This window comes from Podarcis muralis, chromosome 9 (assembly GCF_964188315.1).
Source record: "Podarcis muralis chromosome 9, rPodMur119.hap1.1, whole genome shotgun sequence".
In the NCBI taxonomy this organism is placed as follows: domain Eukaryota; kingdom Metazoa; phylum Chordata; class Lepidosauria; order Squamata; family Lacertidae; genus Podarcis; species Podarcis muralis.
In genome coordinates this window covers 12,912,020-12,930,571 of record NC_135663.1, presented here as the reverse complement: position 1 = coordinate 12,930,571, position 18,552 = coordinate 12,912,020, and the positions used below count along the sequence as shown (strand labels likewise).

General features: G+C 45.4%; 1 protein-coding gene across 1 annotated transcript in view; it reads right to left on the bottom strand.

Moving 5' to 3' along the window:
* Positions 1-18,552, bottom strand: part of BMP3 (bone morphogenetic protein 3) — a 37,425-nt gene that overhangs the window by 10,813 nt on the left and 8,060 nt on the right. Inside the window, exon 2 of the mRNA XM_028744341.2 lies at positions 3,599-4,509. Within this exon, the coding sequence (XP_028600174.2) occupies positions 3,599-4,509 (911 nt within the window). The remainder of the gene's footprint in view (positions 1-3,598; positions 4,510-18,552) is intronic.

Sequence of the window (18,552 nt, the reverse complement as noted above, 5' to 3'; positions counted from 1 at the left end):
ATGCAGCTCTCCAGCCAAGTAATGTGTATTAAAAAGCACATATTAAGGTGGGTGTAAATGCATCTATCAGTGACAACGACATGTAAAAGTGCATTATGTCAGGGAAAATATTGCACAAAGGTGCATTAGGTGCATTAGATAAGGGATAATCACTTTGCAAAAATGTGAAGGAAAAGTCCTCCTTGCCCAAGTAGCACAGTTGGTTAGAGCATGGCGCTGATAATGCCAAGGTTGCAGGTCCGATCCCCGTATGGGAGAGCTGCGTATTCTTGCATTGCAGAGGGTTGGATTGGATGATCCTCAGGGTCCCCTCCAATTGTACAGTTCTATGAGAATTTTGCATTGCAAAATTCAGAGAAGTGCAAATTTCACAGGATGGCTGCACTTTGGAGAGCAAACCAAATGCAAACTGCATTTAATGTATCTAAATGCCCTCACCCCCGCTGCACATCTCTAGGCCCCATCCAGGCACTGACCAGAATCAGCCCTACTTATTTTCAACCCAGTGGATGCACCACATGCCTTTTCTCTAGAGTTCGCTTGAAAGGAAGAAGTATACCAGAAGCAATCCTTTGAAACATTATATGGGGAAATGACAAAATCTTTTGTTTCACGAGTCTTTAGGGGACTCTAACATGACTTTTGTTTGCTGTTCTTCTGCTTAAATGTGGTTGTTACTGATGCTTAATTCTTTTTTGCAATTTTTTGTGGCTTTATACGCAGTATTCTTGGGGTGTTGTTTCAAATTGTAAGCAGCCTTTAGGGCTTTGTGAAAGGTCAAATGTTGGCGAAAGAACAAAAAAAAAGGCCTATTAATAGTCAGAAACCCAAAAATTTAAAATAAAAACACACCATTGTCATACGGCATCATCAGCAGAGGAGAATTCCTTCCCAAACCAAAGGCAGCCATCTGCACACACCGTTCCAGGCACAGGAACGGATGAAATGGGCAACTGAATCTTACTTCAACATTGGCAACTTCAACATTCACTGCACTTGAGGGCCACAGGGTCAAGCACTTTGCCTTCCAGAACCTCGTTGCTGCTCCCCAACATCAGCTGCCTGAGTCGGTCACCTCACCCTGCCTAATGATAGGGCCGACATGGCCAGGGGCACCCAAGAGTTGATAATAATAATAATAATAATAATAATAATAATAATAATAATAATAATATTTATACCCCGCCCATCTGGCTGGGTTTCCCCAGCCACTCTGGGTGGCTCACAGAATATGTAAAACATAATAAAACATCAAACATTAAAAACTCCCCAATACAGAGCTGCCTTCAGATGTCTTCCAAAAGTTATGTACAGTGGATCCTCGGGTTACATTACCTTTGGGTAACGTAACTTTCGGGTTGTGAATGCAGCAAACCCGGAAGTGGGTTTGCCACTCGCATGTGTGCAGAACTGCTCTGCGGCATCACGCATGTACACAGAAGCGGTACGCCAGTTACTGAATTTCCGGGATACAGCCAGGCCTCCAGAACAGATCCCATCTGTAACCGGAGGTACCACTGTGGTTCTTTATCTCCTTTGACATCTGAAGGGAGGGTGTTCCACAGGGCAGGCCCCACTACCGAGAAGGCCCTCTGCCTGGTTCTCTGTAACTTCCCTGAAACCAGCAGAAGACCTTCAGAGGAAGACCTCAGTGTCCCGGCTGAGCGATGGGGGTGAAGAAGCCCCTTAGGTTGCTGCTTACGAAGCTCTCCACACTGGCCTGCCTGGCTGCCATTCTCCTGGCATAGGTTTTGTGGAAGGAGGCACGCAGCAAGAGGGGGTTAGGATGCCAGGATGAGCCACTACAAGATAGGTCTGAACTTCAGAAGAGCGCCAGTAATAACAATGACATGGAAAAAGAGGATAGAGGAAAGATTTTTCTCCCTCTCTCATTAGAACTTGTGGACACCCAATGAAACTGAAATAGAATGTTAAGATTCAGCAGGCGAAAGTAAGTATTTCTTCATATTATGCATAGTAAAAAAGGTAAAGGGACCCCTGACCATTACATCCAGTCAGGGGTGACTCTGGGGTTGTGGCTTTCATTTCATTTTATTGGTCGAGGGAGCCGGTGTACAGCTTCCGGATCATGTGGCCAGCATGACTAAGCCACTTCTGGCGAACCAGAGCAGCGCATGGAAACGCTGTTTACCTTCCCGCCAGAGCGGTATCTATTTATCTACTTGCACTTTGATGTGCTTTTGAACGGCTAGGTTGGCAGGAGCAGGGACCAAGCAATGGGAGCTCACCCCGTCGCGGGAATTCAAACTGATCGGCCAGCCCTAGGCTCTGTGGTTTAACCCACAGTGCCACCTGCATCCCTAAAATTATGCATGGTATATAAATCTAATTAAGAATAATAATTTATTTGTGCTTTTATCTTGTGAACCACACTGAGATCTTTTGATGAAGGGCAGTATATAAATGTTAACAACAACAGCAACAATAGTTAAAGTATGGAACTCTGTTCCACAGGAGAAGTGATGGCCAACAACTTGGGTGGCTTTAAAAGATGAACGGACAAATTCATGGAGGAGGAGATGGCTATCAATAGACTATAATGGTTCTGAATACCAGTTCCTGGAAACCACAGGAGGGAAGCGTGCATCTGTGCTCAGGTCCTGGGTGTGAGTTTCCCACAGGTTCCTGCACCATGGCACCCACCCATGGAATCCAGATGGTAGCTGAAACATCCCATGCCAATGGCGTGATTTCTTTCTCCACCCTAGTGGAACCTCGTGGTTTAGTGCATCATTCTCCCCAACCAAAGCACTTATTTTCCAGCACACCGAGTTTTAGAAATGGGCTGCAACTTTTATAAAGCACTAAACACAGTTGTATTTTATTATTATTTTAGAAATGGGCATGCAGGGGATATTAGGGATGATTAACCAGGCAGTCACGAGTTCGCACATTATTATTACCCAATAAGCAATTTATAGCATATTTGAATTCTGTAAAAAAAGCCTGCTGTAATTCTCCCCTGTAACTTTATTTTTATACCTTTGTGTAAATCAGTTCTGGATTCTTACTTAGCCATTAGGAAAAGAGAGAGAGAGAGAGAGAGAGAGAGAGAGAGAGAGAGAGAGAGAGAGCCCACTTACTGCATACTATGGTTTAATAACAATCAAGTTGGCTTTTATTGACACTTTTAAGAAAGTCACATGCAGTTTGTTAAAAGGATGGGGCTGCATTTTTCCGTACTGTGTAGAGATAAAGCAAGATTTAAAATACCGTATATATGGAGAGAGAGAGAGAGAGAGAGAGAGAGAGAGAGAGAGAGGCGGCCCTGAGTGCTCACTGGAAGGACAGATCCTGAAGCTGAGACTCCAATACTTTGGCCACCTCATGAGAAGAGAAGACTCCCTGGACAAGACCCTGATGTTGGGAAAGATGGAGGGCACAAGGAGAAGGGGACGACAGAGGACGAGATGGCTGGACAGTGTTCTCGAAGCTACCAGCATGAGTTTGACCAAACTGCGGGAGGCAGTGGAAGACAGGAGTGCCTGGCGTGCTCTGGTCCATGGGGTCACAAAGAGTCGGACATGACTAAACGACTAAACAAATATATATATAGAGAGAGAGATAAATACTGTACCTTTGGAATCGGGAACTGGCATTCACCTGAGCAATAATAAGCATCAAAAGATTTAGGGGAAATAATCCATTCGCTCCAGCCAATATCTGCAAAATCCACTTTGAGGTAGCGCCGTGTGCAGTATCTCGGCTCGTTCCACTGCTTCCTCCTTGCCTTTTTCAGGGTCTGCTCATCGAACTGCAGCGTCTGGCTTTTCTGGTGGTTGTTCTTTCTCTGCTTCTTCTTGTTCTTTGCCCTCTCCGCCAGCCGGGGCTGCAGCGTTTTGTAGTGCTTCCTCTCCTCCCAACCTTCGTCTTCGCTGTACTGGTACTCGGCGCCCGGGAGCTCGTTGTTCTGCAGAGGCAGCAAGACGCCGGCGGAGCGCTTTTGCCGCCGTTCCCCCAGCCCGCGTTTCAAATGGCTGTCTAATTTGGGGAAGCTGGCCGGAAGCGGGCTCCAGTGCCCTTGCAAGCTGGAGACGACGCTCTCAGGCTCCGAAATCGCAGAGTCATTCGCGTAAACGAGAATGTACGGCTCGTAGCTGGGATGCACGTTCTTCCAGGTGTGCCGGCCGACGGCGGCCATTTTGACTCCAATGAGCAGGTCGTTGTTCTGCTTTGCCTTGCTCAAGACTTGAGTGATGTTCTTCCACTGCCAAGAAAGGACATCCCGGAAAGCAGTGGAGACGTTGATGGAGTAATGCCCCAGGGTCCGAGTTTGGTTTCCCGACGGAGGAAAACTCAACAGCGAGAGGCTAATCTGCATGTCGGGCTTCCTGTGCCCATGGCGAGAGCAGCCCTTGATATGGGGGCAGTTATTGCTATTGTTCTGGAGATCCCCAACGTAGTAATGCAACAGAGCAGACAAGATGTTTTCTGACTTGGTGAGGGAGGTCAGGTTAAAAACCCGAACTTCTTTGTTGCCAGGGATCCCTAGGAGAAGAAAAAAAAAACATTTGTGTGAGGATAGAAAAGGTCAGGTAATCTGCCTGTGACTACCATACAAGTCAGTTTAACACAAAATTTCATTTTTAATTGCAACAGATATTTATTCATTTCCTTCAACTGATTCATCTTATTCTATAGATAAAACAGGACTTCAGCTGATCAATTGGCAAGGATGCATTTTCATTAATAATAATAATAATAATAATAATAATAATAATAATAATAATTCATACCCCGCCCATCTGGCTGAGTTCCCCCAGCCACTCTGGGCGGCTCCCAATCAAGTGTTAAAACAATACAGCATTAAATATTAAAAACTTCCCTAAACAGGGATGCCTTCATATGTCTTTTAAAGATAAGATAATTGATAAGATAAGATGGGGATGAGATGGGAAGGACACACCAGATTTTGCTTTGCTACTTTCTTGGAACGAAAAAGAAAAGGCTGCCGGGACACATTCCCCCCCCCCCCAATGCTCAGAATTATAAAGGCAAATTGTAAAGTCTGCAATCTTAGCTAGGAAGAAAACTGTTCTAGCTGGTTCTTCTTGTCTTCCATTTTGGAGCTCCAATCATTTAAACAGCTGCAGAGTGCCATCTGGAAGCAAGCTTAGTGCTCTGCGACCTATAACAACTTTTTAAACCTTCTTATAAAATTGGGTGATTGGCAGATAGCTGTGATAATCACCCATTCCCACCACCCTTCTGAGTAATACCCCTCCCCACCTTCTCACTATATAGAAGGATCTGGCAACTTCTGTTTCAGTGTATCTGAAGAAGTGTGCATGCACATGAAAGCTCATACCAAGAACTAACTTAGTTGGTCTTTAAGGTGCTACTGGAAGGAATTTTTTTGTTTTGACTATGGCAGACCAACACGGCTACCTATCTGTAGCATATTTCAGGTGAAGGTTAGTAGCAAAATGGTCCTCTCTACCTAAGAGCCATTTGCATCATTGGTGCCGTGGCAATTGCTCAACTCCATGTGGAATTTAAACCAGATGGAAAAGGCAAGAAGACGGAATTGTTTTCTCCAGTTCTGTTCAGAGCATGTTGTGGAAAAATGATGAAGTGAAACTCAAACAAGAGGGTCACATTCTAGTTTAAAAGCCATTCCACTGAAGATACCCAAAGCAGGTTTCTCGGTGTTTTAAAAACTTGCTGCTCTTCATCAATAGATGTCACTGTTTTCCTGCATTTTCAGCTAGCAACTGTTAGGGAAACTCCTGCAAGCTGGTTCTCGGATGCTGTCACCACAGATGCTGTGATGTTACATTAGCTTTGATTTAGAAAAGGCAGAAAGGAACACATGCCTATAACTCTGGAAGAGAAGGGGGGGAAATAATTTTTTCATGCAGCAGATACGCAGTTTGCTAATCATCATCTTTTAAATCATGGACAGCGGCCCAAGTAGAAAGCACGACCCAGAAGCCAAACCACAAGACGAAGGCTGCTCTCACAAGCGATGCTCAAATTGCTTTTTTTACATTTCCCATATTTGTAGCTCTAATGTAATGCCTGCACAAACTGGAAAGCAAACTGGATTAAAAATAACTCTCTTCTGCTTTCAGCCCCGCATTAGCAGCGATCACACAACTGACAAGTGCCAGGCCAAAGCAGCAAACCCAGGTACACTTGCTTGTCAGTCTCATCTAATGCGATTTAACATCCCAAGTTACCATTTAAGACTGGGGCATGGGGTGGGATTGCTTCTTCTTTTCAAAGCATCCCTTGATTTCAAAAACAGGACCCAGAGCAGCATTTTTTATTAAGTTACAACCTCTTTGATTGGTTAGCATGGCCCTGGTAAAAATAGAAAAAGATGGAGGTGCTACGTTGCAGCAGCAGTGACAAAGGTAGCCAAAGTGATACCGCCCCATCTGTTGTTGGACTACAACTCCCATTAGCCTCAGCCAACATGGACAATGATCAGGAATGATGGGAGTTGTAGTCCAGCAACATCTGAAGGGCCACAGGTTCCTGGGGGAAGGTATTGTTTCAGGATGATTTTAAAGCCAGGAAAATGTAATGTTTTTTGCTTTACTGGATCTTGACTGTTTTTGACTGGAAATTTTGTGCACGCACGCACACACGCACGCACACACACACACACACACACCTACCTACACACCTGCCTTGGGTCTTCAGGATGAAGTAGATATAAATCAAGCACATTATTATTATTTTTTTGTTTTAATTAACAAAATTTATGCTGATGGATTGCAACAAAACTTCTAAGTACATTTAGCGGCCAGAACCATACTGGAAGAATCAACACGGCTGTAGGATTATCCTGGATATCGGATTTCTTTAGATTTTTATTAGCAGCAGTAAGTTAAAAGCAAATAACTTATCGCAAGCATGTTCCTAACTCCATCACTGCCATATCCTCCTCCTGCCATTTTGGGCACTTTCACATGGCTGAATCAGTCTCCGCGTTGGCACAGGGCTGATTTTGCTTAACTATGAGTCAAACGTGTCAAGGTGATGATGGAGTGATGGATGGATGCGGACAGATTTTCGCAGAAGGGCTGCTTTGTACCCTTCCCCCACCCCCACACGCCTGATTGCCAATTTCACATGTGCTTCACATATGGTTTGTGGGAATACACACAGAATATATATCCAGCCCCATGGTAGGCAGTAATGGGTCTGCTTCTGCTCGTGGAGGGGGAAGCTTCTGCTGACCCAACTCGGCACTGAGAAAGTAACACTTCAGGATGGGGCAGGCTGAGGCAGTGCAATTGTTTCCAAACCACAATAGTTAAACATTATTGATGCATGACACTGGAGTTGCAGTTGCGATGAAAGACTCTAGGAGTGTGTGATCAGGAAGCATTAGGAAACACTGTAACAGGTACATTCAACAGGTAAATTACCTATTACTCTATTCTGCTTTCCAGACCATTATTGTCTCCCAAAGCAGCTTGCATTAATTAAGAGAGGGGGAGAACAGGATGTGTGAGGGAAGAGGAGCGGACAGGGAATTGATGGACTGGTTCCCAGTCCACTCACTAGCGACACTGTAGAACCAGACAGAGGGCCTTCTCGGTAGTGGCACCCGCCCTGTGGAACGCCCTCCCATCAGATGTCAAGGAAATAAGCAGCTATCTTATTTTTAAAAGACATCTGAAGGCAGCCCTGTTTAGGGAAGCTTTTAATATTTAATGCTGTATTGTTTTTAACACTCGATTGGGAGCCACCCAGAGTGGCTGGGGAAACTCAGCCAGATGGGTGGGGTATAAATAATAAATTATTATTATTATTATTCCCTAAAAGCTCCTTGCACTTCTGAAGCATAAACATTTAGGCAGGCAGGAGGGCCCAGTGGCAAGGCTTCTCCTGAACCATGTACGCCCTTATGGAAAGTGCATGATGCCATGATGCCCCGCTAAAAAAAATTAAGAAGTTCCAAGCACACAGAAAAAGAGCAATACAGCTGAAGCCTTCACCCTGATACATTAGTTTTCTGCATGCAGGGAAGGGGCTTAGTTTCTTGCTACATGGTGCTGTCCAAAGAAACCTTTGCCACTGAATTCTGCAGATCGTCATGTATAGACTGACACTCTCCCAAGAGCTATTGTTCCAGGCACTGAATAACGTGTGTCAAGAACTTACACCTGCATAGTTAAGATCACTGGAGAGTTCTTTATGTGGTGCGTTGCGGCGGGTAGGGAACCTGCAGCCCACAAAACCTGAGTCTGGGTTTGGACGACACACTGAGCCAAACCATGGCTTACTTAGCATGGCAGCAAAATGACCAAAGCTGGTGGAATCTCCTTGCCTGCATGGTTTTGCTCATCTGCGGTAAGCCATGGTTTGGCTTAGTGCTTCATGAAAACTGGGCCAATATCTGTTTCCCCTTGCAAATAACTTCTCTGTCATTTGCGTTCTGCAAACCTGCTATCTGGGCAGCATCCGGAGCAAGCAAAAATGCCCCAAAGTGTGCATCTAGCTGAAGATGTTTGCATATTCCTGATTCCTCTTTGCCAAGGCACTAAGAAGGGAGGTTAATTAATATTTTGCTGGATATTATTTTGCAAGGGAAGGCTTCCCAACAAAGGCATAACATAAATGCATTTCAGTATTATTATTGTTGTTGTTGTTTAATAAATATTTGGACTGCAATGAAGCACAGAGCCAGTGCAGCCATTAGGCAGTGTGAGGCTGTTGCCTCAGATGGCAGAAGCCCCTGAGACGGTGACTGCATGGGCAACCTTGCCTGCCCTGCTGCCTCCGCCACAGGCAGAGAAGTGGTGCTGATATGGGACGAGATTGCACCGATTCCCAGCAAGATCTTGCAGAAATCACATTAGATCTTGCACTGGAAATCGGCACAATCTCACCCCAAACCAGCACCAATTCTGGTGTGACTTCACCGCAAGCAGAGAAACAGGACATGCCATTCGATGAAGAAACTTCCAATTTCAGACCAGGGGCCTGTTCCCCTTCCTTTTTTTCTCTGAGGTCTGGCCCTAAAGGTAACGGGACCCCTGACCATTAGGTCCACTTGTGACTGACTCTGGGGTTGCGGCGCTCATCTCGCTCTATAGGCCGAGGGAGCCGGCGTACAGCTTCCGGGTCATGTGGCCAGCATGACTAAGCCGCTTCTGGTGAACCAGAGCAGAGCATGGAAACGCCGTTTACCTTCCCGCCGGAGCGGTACCTATTTATCTACTTGCACTTTGACGTGCTTTTGAACTGCTAGGTTGGCAGGAGCAGGGACCGAACAACGGGAGCTCACCCCGTCGCGGAGATTCGAACTGCCGACCTTCTGATCGGCAAGTCCTAGGCTCTGTGGTTTAACCCACAGCGCCACCCATGTCCCTGAGGTCTGGCCCTAGCATGAGACAAAGCAAGACGACTGCCTCAGTTGCAGATACTGAAGGTGGTAGTAGCAGCTGTAGTCCCTAGAAGTGACTATTATTCTTTATTCATACTGCGCTATGCCTGTAGGTCTCAGGGCAGATCTCTGAGGGTTCAAACCACACCTCTCTGTTGCCACACAGCCTTGTCTTGGGCTTCCTAAACTTGCCTGCTGCCCTCAGGAGTGTTGAAGGGATCCACCTATCCCCAGTGTCAAAGTTAGATTCAGGCAGACTTCTCATCCATTTCGTTTCTATGCGCATTGTCCTTTGCCTCAGGCAGCAAAATGTCTTAGGCCGGCCCTGCCTTCCCCTAAGACAGCTGTGTCAGTTGCCTGCCAGCCACTACTGTTTGCAGAAGCTGCCATGGGCTCAGAGAAAATGTCGTTTGCAAAGAGGGTTGACCAATGCAAAAGTAATAAATGTTTGTGCTGTTTTAAAATGTGCATCACAGCTTATTTGCAGCTTAAATGAAAGCGCGAGAGAGAGAGGGGGGGGGGGGGAACCAAGGGAAGAAGCCCAGTACAGATGCTATCATGGTATATCTCCACCTAGTTGCCACAATAAATTAACCTGATTTACTTAGTGCCATCTGTTTGCGCTTAGTGTTCTGCAGAAGACACAAGGTGTCTGAGGAGCTAACAACACAAGGGAAACAGAGGAAGGTGAGGAAAACTGAAGGTGAGACATACAGGGAAAGAATGTGCTTCAAGTAATGTGATTATGGTACATTACAGCAGGGCTGTTACACACCTCTATGGTGCAACTGCCTTTGGAATAGTGTGTGCCGTTCTGGTCACCTCGCCTAAAAAACGGGCACGGTGAAAATGGGTTGAGAAATGTCTCTCACCCTCTGTCATAAAACCAGAACTTATGGATGTGGGTCTGTCTCAGGGCAGACAAAAGAAAGTACTTTCCCACACCATGCATAGTTAAAAGTATTGCAGCAGCCCAGGGGTGGTGTGCGAAGGGACCCCCCTGGGTGCAAGAATGCTGCCTTGGCAGCACCCTTGCAAGGCGTCACCCATCCAAGGAGAGGGGCAGCAATGCTGCCACCAACTCTCCTCTCTTCGCTCCCCAGGTCAGGCTTAACCCGGGAGTAGAATGGCTGGCTGCAGCCTGGCTGCTTGCCAGGGACAAGGGCTGGTGAAGGGCACCCTTTGCGCCTCACCCAGCCCTCATCACTGACAGGTGGGCAGGAGCATGCTGGGCAAGAGTGGAGTGCAGAGGGTGCTGGTCTTCACCCTCCATATTCACCCAGCTGTGTGACAGGGATACAGTCATACCTTGGTTTGAAGTTGCTTCAGGTTGAGTGTTTTCGGGTTACTTCAGGGTTTCGCCACTCGCACAAAATGATGTCACGCACATGCGCAGAAGCAGCGAATCACAACCCGCAAATGCGCAGGCGTGGGTTGCGTTCTCTTCAGGATGCGAACGGGGCTCCGGAATGGATCCCATTCGCATCCAGAGGTACCACTGTATCTGGGGGGGGGAACACACCTGGTTTGCATGCCCCTCCCCATTGTGGGCTTGGGGCAATGCCCCCCGGCACCCTCCCAAGTTACATCAGTGAATTGACACCCCCCCCAAAAGGAAGCGGAGATGGCCATCAACTTGGACGCCTTTAAAAGAGGATTAGACAAATTCATGCAGGAATAAGGCTATCAATGGCAGCTGTCTAAGATGGCCACACTCTGCCCCTGACTGTTGGAGGCAAGTAATGCTTCTGAATACCAATTGCTGGAAACTTTAGGAGGGGAGAGTGCTCTTGTGCTCCAGTTCTGCTGCTATCACTACCACATGTTTCTGGGGGGCTAGAACAAGTCCACTAGCATGTGGCATGTTTACCTTTACAGAGGATATACTGACATTTTTATGGATTGCCAAATCTATCCCATGGGTGAAAAGGGATGCAATAATGAGGGCTGCTTAGTTATATAGTCATCATTAGCCCTACTTTAAATTAGATATTAAAGCAGCATGCTGGCCCCATATACTTAAGAATGCACCAGCACTTCCATTATTAAACCCTCTTTTTGTGGCTTTATAACTCGGTCGCCAGTAGTGCGCTCTGAGGTGGAACTGAGAAGTAGAAAGCGCAAGCCTGCAAATGCTCCCCCTTTTTTCTATCAAGCCTTACTTAGTCACTCCTTCCAATTCTGCTCTCAGTTTGCTTTGTTTTCGCTTTCCCGGTAAACCTCCATTATAAAAATAAAAGAGTACCTCATGTATATTCAGTAAATTTGTTTATGAAAAGGGGTGACACAATTTTTATTTATGCATTTACAGGCTGCCCAAACTTCGTTGAAACAAGCGCAGCTGAAAGAATGGTGAAGGAAATTCTGTTTTCATTGCCCTCTTCCCCCTGCGAAAGAAAGAAAGAAAGAAAGAAAGAAAGAAAGAAAGAAAGAAAGAAAGAAATCCTCCTTTTTCTCTTCGCAACCCAATAGTGTTTTGTGCTTCTTAGTAAGGTTCACTATGCTTCATTTCCTGTGTTATTTTTGACTGGTGTTTCAAACTGAACTAAGAAAAAGAACTGCTTGAAAAAAGAAGTAGGAAACCATATGGTTGTAATTGGCTCAAGGACAGGTGTAATACCTGAAATGACTTTTCAGAGATCTAGGGTTGGGGGTTTTTTTGGGAGGGGTTGAGTGTTGATGAAGTCAAATTAACTGTGTTCATTAAATAGAACTGTTTGGTCTCTGTTCTGCTTTCTTTAAGTCTGCAGTCCTAAACACACCTATTAGGGAATAAGTCCGTCTAATAGAGGGGGAACAGTCCCCCTCTATTCCCCCATGTGCTATTCTAGGGGTTCTCTTGCCTGCCCACTGCAAAAAAATGCCAATTTGGGATGGGCCAGTGGGCACACAGGGGAGGAGAGAGGGGGGAAGCCCCACTGTGCTAACAGAAAATCCTTGTGCAGGTTTCTGCCAGTGGGACTCATGTAGCAGAATCCGACCCATAAGGTGCAATCTTAGCCAAAGTGAAACACTTTTAATCCACATTGATTTCAATGGAACACGGTTAAGCAGGTGCTTTTTCCCCCCCCACGGAAAGCAAATGTTTAACTTTGCTTGGATTGCACCTGTAAATTTAGCCTGATGTAAAGTGGCATATGGATCATATTTGGATTTGTACATTTGTTTGTGTAAAAGGTAAAGGTAAAGGGACCCCTGACCATTAGGTCCAGTCGTGGCCGACTCTGGGGTTGCGGCGCTCATCTCGCTTTATTGGCTGAGGGAGCCGGCGTACAGCTTCCGGGTCATGTGGCCAGTATGACTAAGCCGCTTCTGGTGAACCAGAGTAGCGCATGGAAATGCTGTTTACCTTCCCGCCAAAGTGGTACCTATTTATCTACTTGCACTTTGAAGTGCTTTCGAACTGCTAGGTTGGCAGGAGCAGGGACTGAGCAACGGGAGCTCACCCCGTCGCAGGATTTCGAACCGCCAACCTTCTGATTGGCAAGTCCTAGGCTCTGTGGTTTAACCCACAGTGCCACCCACATCCCTTGTTTGTGTATTCACTGTGTATTCTGCCGTTGCTCCCTAAGGAGAAATAAAGTCAGCATGGATCAAGTCAGCATTGGGCCAGTCCCTATCTCTCAGGCTGGCCTACCTCACAGGGTTGCTGGGAGGATAAAATGGAAGTGGGGGGAGAACTATGTATTCCATCTTGGGCTTTTTTGGAGGAAAGGTGCAACATAAATTTACTTAACGGATAAAGTAAAATAATAATAATAATAATAATAATTATACCCCACCCATCTGGCTGGGTTTCCCCAGCCACTCTGGGCGACTTCCAATAGAATATTAAAATACAATAGTCTGTTAAACATTAAAAGCTTCCCTAAAGAGGGCTGCCTTCAGATGTCTTCTAAAAGTCTGGTAGTTGTTCTCTTTGACATCTGATGGGAGGGTGTTCCACAGGGCGGGTGCCACTACCGAGAAGGCCCTCTGCCTGGTTCCCTGTAACTTGGCTTTTCGCAGCGAGGAAACTGCCAGAAAGCCCTCAGCGCTGGATCTCAGTGTCCGGGCAGAATGATGGGGGTGGAGATGCTCCTTCAGATATACTGGACCGAGGCCGTTTAGGGCTTTATAAGTCAGCACCAACACTTTGAATTGTCCTCGGAAAAGTACTGGGAGGCAGTGTAGGTCTTTCAAGACTGGTGTTATGAGGTCTCGGCGGCCACTCCCAGTCACCAGTCCAGCTGCCGCATTCTGGATTAGTTTTAGTTTCCAGATCACCTTCAAAGGTAGCCCCACATAGAGCACATTGCAGTAGTCCAAGCGAGAGATAACTAGAGCATGCACCACTCTGGCGAGACAGTCTGCAGGCAGGTAGGGTCTCAGCTTATAATTACTGACTTATCATTTACATAAGTCAGTAATTATAAGGCGTGTAATTAATGTAACCACAGCAAACATTCTCAAAATGTGCTATTTCATATAAAAAGGGTGGACCTTTACACTTTGCTGAGAACTTTGCTCCTCCTAAAAAAATCTTCTCTTCCTCTTGCTTACCCCACACTGGCCAAGGCAACCCCAAGACATTTTGCTGCCTGGTGACTAACATCACCACCACAGAGTCAAGATACACAGTACTCAGGGCTGGGTCAAGTTATTTTGGCACTTGAGGCTGAAACCCACACAAACACCTCTTCCTAGCAGTAAAACAAAACAAAACAAAACAATGATATTTGCTGCATAATTCAATTAAATAACTAGCAATTTACTGCCCTTTCATGAGGTAGCTGCCTCTAAGGTGGCCCTGTGTCCTATTTTACAAGGGACAGTCCTCTATTTCAAAGACTGGCATTTTGCAAGTCTAGTTTAAAGTTTTTATATATATAAAAAAATAACCATAGAAGAAGTGAAGGGGGCCAGAAATGTGCTATTTCCAATGAATTCACATATTCCAGGAAAGCTCCTACCACCGAAGCAGATATTCGCTTGTGGGATTCCGTTGAGGAGAGAGAGAGATAGCACACCGGGAACAGTTTGGGTTGGTAGCCTATTTCAGTTTTTCACTCCGCTGAAGAATCTCAAGTGTAGAAAGTTCAGGCAGCGACAAGGTGGGAGAGGCATTCGAGCTAAAACTTCTATTTTTATCCAGACTGCAAAATTCAATTTGAAATAAATTGGTTTTGGTGGGGAAGTCTTAGATCACTGCACATTTAAGGACGGCCAGCTAGAAAGGACAATGGTTTCTCAAGAATTTAAAAGCAGATTGTGATGTTGGACTGATCAAAACATTCTGACAAAGGGCATTCTGAACCTGAGTTGTTAAGTTGTGGGTGAACATATCAGACGACACAGCGATTCTTCAAACAGCTCTTCTTTATTCAGAGGCCAGAACAGAACTGAACTGAAGGGCTCAGTCAGCCTGCTTATATAGAGCTCCAGTACAACGCTACTGTAGCAACTTTCTAAAACCATCCAATCACTGAATGTCACTTTCGATCCTTCATTTGCATAACTATCTACAGTATCCATCCAATCACTGAATGTCACTTTCGATCCTTCATTTGCATAACTATCTACAGTATCCCCCTGCTGGCCCAGGGTGAGAACTTCAGTACATAACTTGAGTTGCCTTCAACATTTTTAGACCTGAGAGCCACCGTTAAGATAAAACTGCAACATGAGACAACCTCTTTTTTTTCATTTACCAGAGTTCACCTTCCTCCCATGCCACTCTTTTTGTTTACTATCTCCCTGCCCTTCCACTTTCTCTCGAAAACAATTAGAAAAGGTCGTGATGCTGCAATTACTACCCACTGTGATGCATCCAAGGAACACATATAAAGCACTTTTCTACTGATAGCTCTATATTCAATTACTGAGTCATGCACAGAAAAGACCCACAAAAATTAGAGGACATGGCTTTCTTCAGAGGCAGGCTTTGGTAATCTTTGGTAATAAGGCGCCCTGAGCAAGGCCGAAACTTGGTGCCACCAAATGGCTCTTCTCAATCATGGATCATCTTGCTTTTGCTCCCCATTGGCTCGGTGCCCCATGCAGGGCAGAACCGCCTGCACCACCCTAAATCTGGCGCTGCTTACTTATGTCAGTGGGTCAAGTCTGAGCAGAATTTAGTTGGATATAACCCAGCATCTCCAAGCCAGTTCGCATACAAAGATTATATATCTACATACACACGGCTAAGACAAAGGCTGAAACCAGTGCGAAATATCCTCAGCAACAGGTTTTTAAAGTGCAGTAATTATATTCCACCAGGAGCCTTGGAGAAAACAGCTTTCACCTGCACACCCGGCAGGGATATGCAGCTAATCCTGGCTCTTTGATAACACCTGTGTGATGCGTCTGTTGCCACACACCTGCTTGCAGCATTCACACACTTTGCATTTTTAGGTGTACACGGAATATGTGAGGAGGTCCTTTTAGCTGTGCCTTCTCAGTGGAGAATTTATGCCCAGTGTCAGTGGGGATGAGGTGTTGTTCAGTGCCAAAGACAATTATAAATAATAGTTCCATTCTTGGCTGTTTCTGAACATTGCATCGAAACAACGTAATTAATACAATGTATATTTTCATTTATGATTGGATCTTCCCAAAGTTATTTCAAGATGAACTCCTCACCCCACCATAACTGACTTTTGCTGATATTCAGGTGGTCACACAATTCATCACCTAGAGGCTGTGATCTCCAAATCGCTTATTCAGACATTCTCGCAATACTGAAGTCTAAGGGACTAATGGCAAAGGGAGTCATGCAAAGATTCCTACCAGATGAATTTTTGATTTGTTTTAATTCTTAGATAAGCTGTCCAGGTGCCTTTCCCCTTATGAGAAACCCATATTCTACAGCTGGCCCAAAATCTTTAATGAGGATGAACCTAACATAGAAAAGTATCTGCATTGCATTTGCCCTATAGAATCACAAGAATTGGGGGTTTTGAGGAGGGGGAGGAACAAATCATCACGTGGAAAAAATAAAAAGTAGAGTTTATAAACAAGGGTCTTCCTACATCAACCTTTGCCAACCTGGTGCCCCCCGGAAGTTTTTGGACTACAACTCCCATCAGCACGACGTGGCTATGGCTGATGGGAGTTGTAGTCCAACAACTTCTGGAAGGCCCCAAGTTGGTGAAGGTTGTTCTACACCATAAGACGGAACGATGTTGGTAGAATTCATTTACAGGCTACAGGTGTGTGAAAGTGAAGGAGGGGGTGTTTTTGCAGGCTCCCAAAGTGCAAAACACACCTTGTACATACTAAGAAAGGCTCATCGGGGGTCAGCAAATGTTTTCAGCAGGGGGCCGGTCCACTGTCCCTCAGACCTTGGGGGGGGGGGGGCAGACTATATTTTTTTTTGGGGGGGGGGAATGAACAAATTCCTATGACCCACAAATAATCTGGAGACGCATTTTAAATAAAAGCACACATTCTACTCATGTAAAAACATGTTGATTCTTGGACCGTCCGCGGGCCGGATTTAGAAGGCGATTGGGCTGCATCTGGCCCCCGGGCCTTAGTTTGCCTACCCATGGCTCAGAGCAACCTTCTTCAAATGCACTACTAATTAAGGGCATTCAAAGAACTCACTCTGAAGTATAGGAAAAACATGGTGTGTGTGTGTGTGTGTGTGTGTGTGTGTGTGTGTGTGTATACACACGCACACACACTAGCAGTCTGATATGGGACAGTCCAAAATTCTGCTATATCAGTTTACCACTCCATAATACTACCCACGGTGTGGAGACAGAAGTTTTTATCCCTCTGCCAAAATACTAGGACTGAACCTGAATGTTGGAAAACCCAAGACAGAACAAAAGGAATTATTGCTTGACGTAGTGAAGAATTAAATTAATGGGATTCATTGCCAGAAGATGTGGGGGTGGCTGCCGACTTGAGCAGCATTAAAAGGGGATTGGACAAAAAAAAATTAGGGCTCAGCTACCAGCAGCTACTAGCTGGGATGGCTCTATAAGAGTTCCAGCATCAGAGGCAGTGTCCCTCTGAATGGCAGTTCCTGGGAATCACATGGAGAAAGTGCTGTTGTACTAAGATGGCTGGTCATAGAGCCATCTGGTTGGCCACTGTGAGAACAGAATGGACTAGAGGTGTCTTTGGCCTGATCCAGCAAATACTCTTCTTATCTTATTCCTCAGAATGGATAAACCAGCTGTTAAAACTGGTAAGAACGGATTCCCATCAAACCTTTTAGTGGAGGTGAACAAAAACCCATTAATTCCCCGAGAAATTAATTCACAGATGAGTCAACATTGCCACCAAAGACCAGTGGAAATGGGGGCCACCTACACGCCGTGGAAGGCAATGCCAAAATCCTCGATTGGCTTCGACGGCTCAGCGTGACCAAATAATTTGTGTGCATTTTTGCTTACGAACCGAAAGGTGAAGATGGAGACAGGCGCGCTTTTTTTCTGTGCAAATTCCAGCTAGCATCCAGTGTGTGTTGCGGATAAATTTCAATATGAAATACCTACAAATGGAAACAAAATATCCAATTTCCACTCCATTTTCAGCCAAGTATGGAACCTAGTGGGGGGAAATAAGAACCACTCCCCACCTTTATACGATCTAAGGTTTCACAGAAAATGTAGTTCTCTGCCATTAATAACCGTACAAATGAGCTGTCACATCCTAAGGGACAGGAAAGATAACACCTAACTGGTTAAATATTTTGCATAAATACTTATAAAAGTGTCAAAAAAAACTTATAGCCACTTCAAATTTATTTCTTTGGCACTTGAACTGCAAAAGGATCAGGGGGGAGGAGGAAAAGGGTGAGCGAACTGTGTATTTATAGGACTTTTGCCACCCACAGTCAAGAAACAGAGTAAATACAAGCTAAAAGACCGCAAAGATGGGCTCCTTTCCAAAGACATTTTAGGTTTAGAACAATAAATACCTTTTAATCAGGTATCCTGAAAGGAGCCAAGATAACTTCCCCTGAGTTGTACCTGTGCCCTTTTTGATGGGTGGCACCGCAAATGAGAAGACAAGAGTTCTGGACCATTTTGTTCTAAGAGGACTTTTTTAAAATATGGAATTCTCTTCAGAACCTTGGTTTCTTAACTGGTATTAAAGCGGAGTTTCCCAGGTTGGGTGCAAAGAGGAATTCTAAATCAGTGCAAGCCACGATCTTTGTGCTGAAGCCAGAATGGGATGGGAAGGGTGTA